Here is a 14,202-nt window from a genome sequence, read left to right on the forward strand (position 1 = left end):
GTAACACAGCCTTCAAGACGAATGTGCAGGGATAGGAAGACCTTTTACAGCACAAGCTGTTATAGCTTTGGTTTAGTCATTTAGCTGAAGCTATTGCAGGTGCCATCCCTGCTGCTTGCCTCAGCTACTGCGCAGACCATGATCTGCTGGAGGAGAGATGGGTGCCTAGTGGGAAAGGAGGTTGCACAGACGCTGGTGCCTGGTCTGACTTGGCGCAGAGGGAGAGAGGGGAGTGCGCGCAGCATAGTACAGGATAGCTTGGCCCAGAAAACCTGCCGGGAAATTTCCAAGCAGTTGTTGCCCAGCGTTTACGTGATGTGTTTAGAAGTTGGTCTGCTGTGGATTCTGCACAGGATTGTGAAAGTAACACACTGCAGCAACAACGGCTGCTTCTGCATCGTGAAGCTCGACAAGTGTATTAGTCTAAGCCTGGAGTCTGTGAAGTGTGCCGGGCGGAACGCAATCGAATTGAAGACTGCAAGTGGAAGAAGGCCAAGCATGCATGTGAGCACCGAGACACCAAAACGGGGCTGCGAAACACCCAACTGAGCAGTTCCTGGTGAGACTCCAAAACGGGCCTGCCACTTTAGAGATCTGAGCCACTAATGCCAATCAGCTTTTGCTGATTAATGCACTAAACTGGTAAGCTTAGCGCTACTACTTTTTTCTTTCTCCTCTTTGTATTCAGAGGGTTATGTACCATCATAAACTTTTTACAACTGCGCTATTCATAGCTGTTGCATTAACCAGCACGCTTGCGAAAACTTAATACGTTAAGCCAAAAACATGCAAATTTTCTTCAGTGACGAATAGAGAAGCTGCAATACATTTCAGATTTGGCATATTTTTATGTTATGTACAGTGTTTTGAAGAGGGCTAACAGTGACATCAATGCAGAACGCCTGGTGTGGATGGAACGTTGCTGCTCACACAGGTGCAGAGAAGAGTAAGCACAAATCCACAAGTCATCACTGCTGTGCTGGAACTCTATAGTTACACAAAATCTCCATCTCCAGAAAACCTAGCAGAGTTAAAAACGTGCAGTACTGAGATGCACTTCACACAGTGAATACCTCCCAAATAATGCTATCAGTGTGATGACATGCTGGAACCAAGCAGCCATGACAGTGGTGTATGAGAGCATCCTCAAATATATTCCCAAAGTAAAATATGAAGAGGTAAATAATACAAGGTGGGTTTTCTATTGCACACATTTTACATGTCATATGTTCAAACGATGGGCTATGTATTGGATTATGACACCTGCTAGCATGCCACAATATGTCCGAGTGCCTTTCATGAAATGCAAACACTAATGTTGCAGTGTGCAGATCAAGGACATATGTACTTATATTAGAAAGGGCGAGATGAAGAAATGTGCCCTGCCCGCACCGGCAGATCAAGGACAGTGGATTCTGTTAGAAGTCCACAGACCACAGAAGAGAACTGAACCAATGATATGCACAGTGCATTGAATTTATGACGCAGCAGTTTACGGCACAGGCACTTTTCTGCCTTTGCAACACTGCCATTGTCAACTATCACAGAAGAAAGGGACATGACTGCCACTATTTACACGAAGAACTGCGGTGCACCTCAACTCATGACAATGTAGTTGGCCTTGCAGTGCACCACAAATTCTGAGACTGCGTCTCCTTCGCCACTCCCACACCCTCCACCCGAAGCTCCTCCGCCGCCGCCTTCTGTGGCGGCTGCTCCGCGCAGGCCACCCGTGATCTCTTCGCTCTCGGCAAGGGGCAGAAACAGCTGAACAAACTCAGGCGTGTATGGCGGCGCGATAACGTCCAGCACTTCGGTGACAAAGTAGCGGATGAGTGAGACATCCGTATCCTGGCGCTCCCAGCAGGCCCGCACGTAGGTGACTACGGGCACCACGCAGCCACGGCTCAGCAGATGCACCATGCGGTCGAGCAGCATCTTCCGCCGCTCCAGCTGGACCAACACATCCAGCTCCTCGTGGGGGGGCGATTCAAATAGCCTCACCAGCAGGTCGAGCACCTGCGAGACCCCACGGCTGATTGTAGAGGACTTGTATGCTACAGCTGCCACACTAGTAGCACTCTATATGGGCACTGTCTTTGCCAGTGCACACGCGTTCTGTGAATGGGTGGAGCATCTGCTGCAGCGTCTGTTGCAGCCCCACAGGGGAACTTCTGTAGTGGACAATTAGGGTTGTTGATAGACTTTAACATGCCAAAGTAACATGGTGGGCCGTGGGTAGCCGTAACTGGCGGCTGAAAATCAATTTAGGCCACCTGGAGTTTGGGTACGTGCACCAAAATATCTGCACACATCAGTAACTGAACTTGCAAACTTATGCTTGGCAGTCGAATGCCACAGCCATTGTGCCATTCTGGTGGGTGGGGTTTGCTGATGTGCGATCATAAGTTATGCAGGCACAGATGTGGCCACGACAGACGGAGAGAGACAGAAAAAATCTGAACAGTTCTGTCTTAATGAAGTATACAGCACATTTTTGTGGGTCCAAACCGTAAAAGGTACTAATCTCCCACAACCACATTACGTGCAAAACTAGCAGATTTCAAACTTAAATGATGTATGAATTGCTGGGACCAAACTACATGTCAATAAAGGAGACCTGAAACGTTTTCTTTGAACAGATGTAGGTCCTCCCAATCAGAAAATGTCAGATAATGTGCTGGTGAACACGTGAAGCAAATACAGCGGCTCTGTGTGCGCTGTATAGACTATAATCTTAAAAATTTTCAAATTTTTTGTGCATCAAATACAATGTCATTTACACTGCTGTCATGTGGCAGATGGATGGTGGGCGCTGTTCCTTTCATAATTTGTACCAGATGCCAATGGGAACACAATGGTAAAAAGAACAGGCCATGACACCTTTGTGAGCCCCACGTTAGGCTGGCGTCAATCGGGTTATGTGAACAACAAAAAGTATGAAGCATGATCAATGGGTGTAGCATCATGAACATTTGCTGTGCTAGCAAAAGCATTGAGAATGATGAGAAAAGACTTGAAAGTGCTCAGAAGAAAGTTTCGGCTATGGATAACAAATTTTTAAGGCGATTCCACAGTTGGTGGCCCCTTCTTTCTGCATACAGTTTGAAACTCTGAGGCCTCCCTTGTGCCACGCTTACCCCCCTTTTTTTCCCTGATGAGGCTGCTATGAAGGTTGGGTACGGTCCCATGTCCAATGCAATATACTTGAGTTACCTAATGGGTTGTCGGGTGGCCCTTGATGAAGTTAACTCGCGTCAACTTCTGCAATGCATGCTAGAATGCTTATATGAAAGCCTCGTCAGCAATGTATTCAGATAAACTTCCCATGGTGAGCTCACTAGGCAAAAACAGCAGCAGGCGGGAGTTTGTTACTCTACAAATGCACGGCAGAAACCTTAGCAAAGGTAAGCTCTTAGCAAATGGTAGCACACAAGCTATTAATTCGTCAAACGATGAGGACATTCATTACAGTGGGCTATAAGAAGAATATTGCCCAGCTAGCACTGCCTCCGCCTATGAACAGTAAGAGAGCTGCATAAAATTCTTTTTTTTTGTACCTAACATGCATCGTCTGGCCCAAGCAGTTACATGACCAGAACACTATGCAGCCATTGTGGAGAAGGTAATGTCCCCGAAAGATGGTCTTCCACGTGGCATGTGTGCATCAGCTGTCCTTTTCTTAAGCTGCGTAACTGGCGAGTTCAGTCGGTTTTTGCATGGCACCTTCAGACAGGAACTGTTCTCGTCACTCAGAGATGGCTCGGCAGACCACACCACCACATGAAGCTCCTTGTGCATGTTGGTACACGTGCCGTAAATTCCAGAATACAGCTTGCAGGCTATGCACTTTCAAAAATGAAAATTTTGGGACAAATGAGGCCTTGGCTACCGAAGCCTTCATACGAAAGCGCTCAAATGAAAGTTCATGCCCCATTCTGTGGGCATCCCGACATTTGCCAGACCCGAACACAACCAAGTTGGACCCCACTTACATATGCACTACAGTGTGTGCGATACGTGCCTACACTTCTCTCCTGCTTTCACCAGTCCTCTATTCCTTTCCTCGGGTATCCACCCTGAGTGAGCCTAATTACTATGCCTTTCCTTTGCCAAAAATTGCAACCACTACAACCACTGTTTCTTCTGCATCCCCATCTACACTTATTTCCTATCGGCAAAATGCAAAATGACACCACTTCGAGTTAATGATCAATTCGCTCTCGCCCTACCATAAGTTTGCCGTCCCGGTTAGCTCAGTTGGTAGAGCGACTGCTCCGGTGAAGCGGTGGTCCCGGGTTCGAACCCTGGACCAGGACTAATTTTTCTTTAACTGCGAAGTTTCTGTGAAAGCTGTATAGCTTTCCTTTGTAGCCGTATGGCTGCGCTTGGGTGGATGCCAATGAGTAATTACTCCCATTTTACCAGCTTGTTCATCGCACCACACTCTGATGAACCAGTGGCCCACCTTCTGGTGCAAAGTAGTGTGGCAGACGACCACCTCGTCGAGCAGGGCCAGGTGCAGCGGTGTGTGCTCTGTGGACAGCTTGAAGTACGAGGGGTCCGACACTGTGTGCTCCACCCAGTGGACCACCCCGAGGGCCACCACAGGGTACCGCATGGCCTGAAACAGGGCACCCAGCTCTGGCACCAGCTCAGAGGAGCCCCGGCGCTCTTGGCACAGGGTGTGCACCTTCTCGACTGCCTGCTGCGTGGCCCGCAGCTCGTCCCGGTTCAGGGACTTCCGGACACCCTTGCGGCGCGTCTCGTACACACTGCCCGCGTACGCCAGCAGGTAGACATACTTGGGCCTGTGCTCGGGGTTCAGCCGTGAGCCAGGCCTGAACAGCGCGTCCAGCAGGAGGTCCAGAAAGTGGGGTTCTCGCAGGAGCTCAACGGGTGGTGGGTCGGGTGCCTGGTACATCTTGTGCAGGACGGTGACGTCGGCTGGGTTGAGGGCGTCCCGTGACAGCATGGCTGATAGGGCTTGGCAGGCACGTGGGTATGCGGCCGCACCATTGAGTGCCATGGTGATGGGTGTTGGGTCGTGGCCCGTGCGCTGAGCGTAGCGGCTGATCTCCTGTGCGAGCCGCTTGACGTTGGAGCCTCCACGGGGCTCCTGTGTTGTGGGAGAGGTACAAGGATGTGAAATAGCATGAAAAGAACATTTAGGAACTGGAGAACTCCCAGAGTTGCTGACACTGCAATAGCTGTAACCTCCTGACCCTATGAAAAAAAAAAAAAACGCACTCAAAGGCTTACATTCACCCAGCCACTACTTGGATTATGTTACCACACAAAGGATGCTCCTGATAGTGCCCCCTCCCTGGCCCACCTAAACAATACTCCCATTGGCCACTAGGTAGGTATGGGAATTTTCTGTCCAGATATATAATGATGACAATGCTGTCTGCCCCAGAAAAAGTTACATACACATCTGTCACTATGAAAATCATTATATTTTTATTTTCACTAGGGGTGTGCGAATATTCGAAATTTTCGAATATATTTCGAATATTATATTTTTAGTATTCGAATTCGATTCAAAATCCAAGTATTCGTGTTGTTTCGAATATTCGACCCGACGCGAATATTCGTATCTAGCCGAATATTCATTGTGAGCACCGGCGTGCATTTCGTTCCGCAAGCCCTATCGACAGATATATAACAACATGGCGGCGCCTACACGGAAGGAAAATTCTTTCTTCCTCCAAGGGCCATGCCGTAGCTGACTGCGCTGGTGAGCTTTTTTGTTGCTATACCTGCGAAGCTGGTGTAGTCAGAGCTGTGCACGATGTACCTCGCAATACGTGCCAGGTCAGTGCCAAGTGAGAGGGCATTTTCTGTAGCTGGAGGAGTCGTTCAGTTAGAAGGGAACTACTTCTGTCTGACCATGTGATGCAGCTGGTTTTCCTTCACGCCAACCTTTTACGTCATCCCAGCAATGCGCTTTTGTGCTGATGGCAAGCTAGCCTTAATCAATGCTGTGCACTAGCCATCTTCTCTGATATTTCCACTCTTCTAAGAATAATGTTCGAGACTTTGATACTTTTTGTGCAGCCATACACACGTTTTGTGTTCATTTGATCATCGATAGTTGAACTGTGACGTTCTTGGGTGCCCAAATAAATGTTTGGTAGTGACTAAATGCGTCTGTCCTTGATTATTCGATATTCGATTCGATATTCGGAACTAAGTATTCGTATTCGATTCGTATTCGAAAAATTTGATATTCGCACACCCCTAATTTTCACCCAACCAAAAAAATGAAACTACAAATATGTAAAGTTTTCGTAATCAAAGAAGAAACAGTCAAGCTGAGTGGAACAGGCGTTAACTAAAATCGGAATATGGTCCCTCCCATTCCTTCAGGCGGATCACATGAGATTTGTAGAGAAAAAGAGTATTTCTCTGTGCTTTCCTTGCCTGACTTATCAGTAAGTTAACATGCTGCTGGGCATTAACATGCTGCCGAACATCAATCGTGCTGGATTGAACAACTTCACCAGGATGTATGGGTACAGCTAGAGAGACAGAAGACCGATGACAATTTTTCCAATGGCTGAAAGAAGCAGTGCTGAGGAGAGCAATCTTGCCTCCATAGTGGGTACTCTTAGTTCTATCCTCGTTCCCACATTGGGACTCCCAGTACGGAATCATTGCATGTATCAGTGAGCAGCATATCCTGCTGAGCAGCAATAAAAGTGCATTTTGACTGACTACAAATGCCATTTTTCTTGACTGCCTGTAGACATTTTCATGACCCTTGGAACACCTTACTTTTGGACTGTGGGCACAGTGTGCAAGGGTCACATGCCACTTCTACACGCAGGTGTTTACCGCTGATCCCACAGTCCAATGCTGAATGCAGCAGTGGCCCTCAATGTCTTAGTGGAAAAGTCTATGGCCTAGTCTCTAGGCCTGTACCAGTCACTTTCTCCTAGGAATATGTGTTCTCTTCACCGCTCAGTTCGCTCACCTAGGAAACAGGAAACATTAGGAAGCAAAGGTAGACACAAGGGAGTTGCTCACCTGTGCGAGCGTGTGCAGCACTGATTGGCTGTACAGGTAGGTGTGCTCTCCGTGGCAGACCATGCGTGTGAGCTCGGATAGGTTCTGGCTCATGCGCTCCTCGCCACCCTCCAGGAAGTTGTCCGTAGCAGCCCGAAGCACACGTGAGAACACTTCTAGCTGCTGTGAGGCTGTTGAGATGGACGTGATCTCAGCCTACAGAGGCCATAGCAAGGGAAAAGTGGGTACAATGTTTTGTGTAAACAGCAAGCTTGTAGCACATGTCCACAAACGTGATTAAAAATAAACAACACACACACAAAAAAAACTGGCACCAGCAAACAGAAGCGTAACTGCAAGGATGTTCCTGATAGTGCCTCCTTCCTGGTCCACCTAAACAATACTCCCATTGGCCACAGCTTACTCAGTAAGCTGTGGCAATGGCAACCTGCACTCATGATGGACCCTCTGTCTTTTTGCATGTTAAATGAAACCTTTCCAATTGTGCAGTCTTTGCCAAAAGTAACCAGGCTGTCATGAAGGCTGTGGGAGCAGGTGCACGGCCGTGCGGCGGCGTTGCGTTCGCTGGTGCTTGCCGGTGATCGTTAGCACCGAGGGTATAGCAGCTGATGTAACTTCGCACTCTCAATCTCGTTCTTTGAATGATAAAAAACTAGGCGCATATGATGTGTGGGCTGAGCTTTCACGTTTTCGGAGCACGGTTGCGCCGAGCAAGGGTGCTCAGTAAGAAGTGGTGCTGTTCGTTCTTTTTGAGCAACTGCCCTGAGGCGGATATAATTAAGTCGTGTTTCTCGCTACATGATTATGCATGCTTAAGTTATGCGCACCGCCGCTTAAATAGATCAGCAAAGTAGCGCTTTTCTGCACGTTTGATGTGCCTGTAAATTAAAGCAGGGTAACGGACCTCGAAATTTCAACATGCTTTTTCCAGGGCGCCTTGCGTACTGCCACTTTATGCAGCTCGAATACAGAAATATGCTCTATTTTATATTTGCAAACCACGCCTGTTAGCCCCTCCGGTTAGTCCTCTGGTTTATTCTTCTAAAACAATGTTATTCCTGGCTTACGTCACAACAAATGCATGACACTAGAGCAAAGAGAACAGCTGTCTGCTCAGAAATCAGCAAAGTAGAACCTCTAATGTGAATGCTATTGGGCGCATTACGCCCGATAGTAAAGCTTACCGGTCTGTCTTTTACTCTGCTACTAAGGAAGACATATGTTAGAGGGGGTCAGCTGAGAAGTCATCTGAGTGGTTGGCTTGAGCCTTCAAGAGCATCCTAACCGGGCAATTCAAAATGGGAGGAAAAGGCTCAGTTGTCACTATGCCTTTGGGTTGCACGAAACAGTTGCCCTCTAAAGTGTTGCTGATGCCTTGGTGTGTCAATGGTCTCCAAGCGATCAAGGGGGTGGTCAGATAAAATCGGAAAACACAAAAGCAGGCAGTAGCTCTGACACCATGAGCTTGGGTTATTCATTTCTATGGCGAATGTGTTTGGTTTGCGAGACATTGTTGCCCAGGAATAAAGGGCTCTGCCTATTGAGAAAATTAATCAAGTGCACCTAATGGTTGAGCATGAGGAAGGCTTCATCACAGTCTATTTCTTGAATAAAAATCTTTCCCACAAGCAAATGCAAGAAATTATTACAATCAAGCATTGCACAGATTTATACAGTGTAACACACACAGCGTAACTAAGGAGCTAGCAGGCATGGCTTGTAAATATAAAATAGAGATAAGAGGGCTTGAAAGGGCTAATAAGCTTCCCTATATTTCTGTACTTAAGCCGCATAAAGTGGCAGTACGCATGGCGCCCCAGAAAAAGCATATTTAAATTTCGTAGTCTGTTACCCTGCTTTAATTTAGACACATCAAATGCATAGAAAAGCGCCATTTTGCTGATCCATTTCAGCAGCGGTGCAGAGAACTTAAGCACACGTAATTATATAGTGAAAAATGCGACCTATCTGCTTCATTCAGGGCAGTTGCTCGAAAAGAGCAACCAGCACCGTTGCTATACTGAGTGCCCTCGCTCGGCACAAACGTGCTCCGAAAACGTGAAAGCGCAGCCCGCACATCATATGTGCCTAGCTTTTATCATTGAAACAACGAGAGTGAGGGTGCGAAATTAGATCAGCTGCTATACCCTTGAAGCTGAAGAACGTCAGCGAACGCAACGCCACTGCACGGCCGCGCACCTGCTCTCGCAGCCTTCATGGCAGCCTGGTTACTTTTGGCAAAGATTGTACATTGCTTCTGCCTACTGCCTTGCAAAGATGAAATAAAGATGGGTGACTGCTAGGTGCTGCCTTTTACTTGGAATTGCATTAAAGCAGCGCAAAAAGATGCAATGAAGCACTATAGCCCTCAGCATCAAATTTGCGCACACTGCTTTGTACACAAGTGCATGCTTTACAAGTGTGGTTCTCCAGACAAAAATGGCAGCGTTACATGGTGAAAGCAATGATGCATAGCATTAATGAGACAACCTGTACTATGCTATTGCCAAGGAGCACCACTTCATTTTTTTCTGAGGTTCTGGTTCACTCTCTTCGATATTCATGTCTGTTGTCAAATATGGCACACTATAGGGGATATAGACATTCTAGCAGTCTGGTGAACCTCGTCAAGCCTGCAGCCTAAGCTTTTATTTCTTGAAGATGTGGAACTAGATTAAAGAAAAACAGGGTGCATGAGCACCCCATTCCCCACCACTGACCCTCAGTACATCCCCATTATACATGTTATAGTTAGTATTGTCCCTCTGTTTATAATACTCTTTTTTCATGCAGCTGTGAGCCGGGCTTTTCTACCTGGAACCCGGCATCTGAGATGAGCTTAATGGTGAAGTTGAGCATCAGGCAATCCGGGTACTCCTCAGCCAGCTTGTAGATGAGCGAACGCCAGGTGGGGTGCTCAATCATCTCCGTCAACCAGCCGGGTGTCTCGCCCTCGTCGTTGAAGATGGAGTCGGCCTTCTTTGGGTCGAAATGCTTCAGGATCATCTGCTTCAAGTGGTCTTCCACAAGGCCCTGGACCTGAAGCCATGATCGAAGCATCACACTATGACCAACTACAAGACAAGCCTTGACTGCTATTAAGTATTGCACCAGTTTTGCTAGATACTGTTACCACAGCGCAAGGGCACGCGGGCAAGGGGCCACTGTATGGGTGATATGCAGCACGTCTCAACACAGCAAACTTATGGCATTCATGTGGCTGCAAGTTAAAGGTTTGCACTGTGAAAAAAAAAAAAAAAGTTGAAATTGAAGACTAACACCATTGGAGCATTAGAAGGTTAAAAGAATTATTAGCTTCTGCTGATTCAAATACGTTCGGTGAGAAAGTAGGGTGGGTCGAGGCCGCCGCGGTGGCTCAGTGGTTATGGCGCTCGGCTGCTGACCCGAAAGACGCGGGTTCGATCCCGGCCGCGGCGGTCGAATTTCGATGGAGGCAAAATATTAGAGGCCCGTGTACTGTGCGATGTCAGGGCACGTTAAAGAACCCCAGGTGGTCGAAATTTCCGGAGCCCTTCACTACGGCGCCCCTCATAGCTTGTCGTTTTTTGACGTTAAACTCCCGTAAACCATCAAACAATCAAGGTGGATCGAAAGTCAGCTACGCAACATCAGTCTAGTTTAATCACAGCACCCGAAAAATGTCCAGGGCCAATTCAGATTGCTTGTTTACGTTAGTCACGTTACGCTCGTGTTCAAGACAGCGCTCCGCGAACGGCGGTCATGGAGACGATGGTACGTGACAGGTTGTCCGAGTTCATGGAATCCAAACACCTATTCGCAGACACCATGTTCGGGTTTCGCCCACAGAGATCTGCACAAGATGTCCTGCTACAACTCAATCGGGCTGTCCTCGACCTCGTGGAATGCCCTCACAATGACAAGGTCGTACTCACCTTGGATTTGAAGGGTGCATTCGACAACGTTACCCACGAGATCATTCTCACCCACCTCTCTCAAACTAACTGCGGCAGAAATGCCTTTCAATACATTCGGCAATTTTTAACCGACAGACAATCTTACATTCGGATCCAGGATAAAGAACATGGCCCTTTTCATTTAGGAACCAGGGGTACACCCCAGAGCGCGGTGCTCTCTCCCCTCTTATTCAATTTGGCTATGATGCGCCTACCAGCCCAGCTGGGCGCTGTCGCCGGTGTGCTGCATGCGCTGTATGCTGATGACATCACCCTGTGGGCCACGCAGGGTTCCCTTGCAGACATTGAGGCTAACCTGCAGGAGGCGGCGACCATAGTGGACCGTTATGCTCGCCGCTGCGGCCTCCAATGCTCCACCCAAAAGTCTGAATTTGTGCACATACGCCCCTCACCAAAGTGCACAGCCAAAATTTCATTGTCTCTCGAGACAGGTCCAATCCCTGAAAATATCGAAGTCCAGGTACTGGGGCTCTTTATACATCAAGACAGACGGTCAGAAACAACATTGGCCAAACTCCATCAGGTGGGGGACCAGGTGGGCCGCTTGGTACGCCGGGTTTCTAACAAGCGCGGGGGTTACGATGTAAGGACGCCTTGCGGCTGGCGCATGCATTTGTAACCAGTCGAATTCTATATTCGACTCCATACCTCCACCTGCGGAAGAAAGAAGAGGATTCACTCGAAGTCATCCTCCGCAAAATTATTAAGCGGGCTCTAGGCCTCCCCGTGACCACCTCCAACAAGCGCCTCCCGGGGCTAGGCATGGTGAACACATTTCGGGAGCTCCGGGAAGCCCACTTGACTAACCAATACACACGTCTCTCGAAGACATCGTCGGGTCGCCGCCTCCTTGCCCGACTACACATCCAACACACCACTCTCATGGAAGAGCGCGTACGTATTCCATCCCAGTGGAGATGCGCCCTCCACGTGCGCCCTCTTCCCGCGAACATGAATCGTGAGGACCATAATGGCCGGCGCCTGGCGCGGGCGGAAGCCCTGGCCCGCCACTATGGATCGAAACCCGGCGTATTCTACGTGGATGCCTCAGGCCCCCACCATGGGGGATGGTACACAGCCGCAGTCGTCCACCAATCCACAACAGTGAACGGCCTTACTTTCCGAGCCCGTGACATAACACACGCGGAGGAGGTCGCCATTGCGTTGGCTGCATCTGATTCCAATTCAAAAACAATTATTTCCGACTCGCGAGGGGCATGTCGGAACGTCGAGCAGGGCTGGGTATAGTATCTAGCCTACCGCATTCTTCAAAACAGCGTCTACACCGGTGACCCCGCGCACCGGCGTATCGTTTGGGCTCCCGCTCACATGGGCCTTGAGGGAAATGAGGCAGCTGACGCCGCCGCCCGCGCGCTCTCTCACCGGACATTCCCCTCCGACCCTGACGATCAGGAACTCGAATTTATTCCAGCTTACACCTTCAAAGACATCGTTTTACTCTATCAATCTGGCCATGGTCTTTGTCCCCGCCCGTGTAAAGGTCTGTCAAAGGCGGAGGAGCGGCTTCTGCTCCGCCTGTATACTAATACTTTGCTGTGCCCGGCAGCTCTGAAACACTTCGACCCTTCTTTCTTGGGCAGCTGTCCGCACTGTGCGGAGAAGTCTTCGGACATCTACCACATGGTGTGGGCCTGCCCCTCCAACCCTGCTATCCCCCCTCACCCCAACCCAACCCGGGAGGACTGGGAGGCGACCCTGCTCGGCTGCTCTGACCTGCAGGCCCAACGGGCCTTGGTCGCGCGAGCCTGGGCGGCGGCCGATGCCACTGGGGTCCCGAACTAGGGACCTCCCCCTAGTATTTGTAGGGGCTGGCCCCCTCTGGGTCAGCTCATGCATAACCTCCTGTATTATACCTGTACACCCTTCCAATTTTTTAACCTGAACGCGCGAGCGTCGACTGCCCGGTGCAGCGGTCCATAGGCGAAGAAGAGCGGAAATCTGGAGAGGGAATGAGCATGCGCGCCGATCATGTCGCTACAGCTATCGTCGTCTGCTTGGCTGTTCCGTTTCGTGCGAAGCAACCCCTGCGAAGCAATTTTTGTGGCCGATTTCTGTGAGCGTTTGTTTCGTGTTCTAACTGATGCGTGTTTATGGCTCTGGGATGGTGCAAACGTGTAGCGTTCCAGGCACGAGTCTAGGCTGCGGTTGCATATGTGGGTACCGTCTCGAGAGCATTTGCTTTAAGTAGCGAAATTAAACCGTAAATAGCAAGGCTCCACTTCAGTCAGGCTTTTTTGTAAGCAACGATTGCAACTGGTTTCTTGGCCATGCTAGGCTGTTCCCAAATGTATTCTCTTTTCAGAATCACCCACGCTACATGCAGCGGATAAAATCAATTGCTCGCAGCTTCTTGGGGCTTCGATGCATAACAGCCGATGATGGGCACGGGTTGCTCCGCACTAATCAGAACAGCCTAGCAGATGAACCGTACTGCAGCAGCATGAATTGAGGGCGTGCCGTTGCCCTCGCAAGCTATCTCCTCTCCTTCTTCCGGCGCCGCAGCACCGGGCAGTCGACACTCGTGCGTTCAGGTTAAAAAATTGGAAGGGTGTACATAAATGTTTTCCACCACCACCACCACAGGCTTACCTCTGTGATCTTCATTCCAGCCATAATTAGCCACTCGGCCAGAAGGTTTGCCGTCTGGGCTACGGCCTGATAGTTTTCAAGCAGCAGGTCCACGACTTGCTCCGGGTTTCCGCCTGCCTGGAAATAGCGTTTCAGTTGCACAAAGATGCCGGGTTCCATGATGAAGTCCAAGCTGCTGAACTTCTCGATGCACTCTTGTTGGATTCGCTCCACGAGCGCCTCCTGATCTTCACCCAGAGGTGAATCGGCGTCGCCTTCTTCCCATGCCCGGTCTTCATCGTACTCCTCCATCATCGACCTACAGAATATGTCCGGTAACTACTACAAACTTTTTTTACTGAAAGCAAGCGCTATTCGCGCTTCCGCCTGTTGCTGTTTCTCAACTTGACTTGGCTGAGATTGGCGTTGTGATGCTGGTACGGATTGTTTTCTCTTGTGAAGCACCGCCCACATTCAGCCTCCGCTCACAGAATCCCTCCACGACAAAAAAGTAATCCGATGATTAAATGTTTCTTCTTATGTAAACAAGAAGCTTAACAACAGATAAAAATTATCAGCTCTAGAATTCTGTTATGTGGATTGTTTGATTTAGTCAAATATTAAA

General features: G+C 49.1%; 1 protein-coding gene across 1 annotated transcript; it reads right to left on the bottom strand.

Moving 5' to 3' along the window:
• Window positions 1-828: 828 nt before the first annotated feature.
• TH1 (negative elongation factor complex member TH1) lies at window positions 829-14,022 on the bottom strand. The gene is made up of 5 exons (XM_089545525.1): window positions 13,599-14,022; window positions 9,847-10,071; window positions 7,033-7,227; window positions 4,469-5,119; window positions 829-2,019 (listed from the first exon to the last, which is right to left on the bottom strand). The coding sequence occupies exons 1-5, from the start codon at window positions 13,890-13,892 to the stop codon at window positions 1,597-1,599; spliced, it is 1,788 nt and encodes a 595-aa protein (XP_089401651.1). The 5' UTR covers window positions 13,893-14,022; the 3' UTR covers window positions 829-1,596.
• Window positions 14,023-14,202: the final 180 nt, after the last annotated feature.

The sequence above is a fragment of the Amblyomma mixtum genome, chromosome 5, assembly GCF_055824585.1.
Source record: "Amblyomma mixtum isolate Tamu chromosome 5, ASM5582458v1, whole genome shotgun sequence".
Classification (NCBI taxonomy): domain Eukaryota; kingdom Metazoa; phylum Arthropoda; class Arachnida; order Ixodida; family Ixodidae; genus Amblyomma; species Amblyomma mixtum.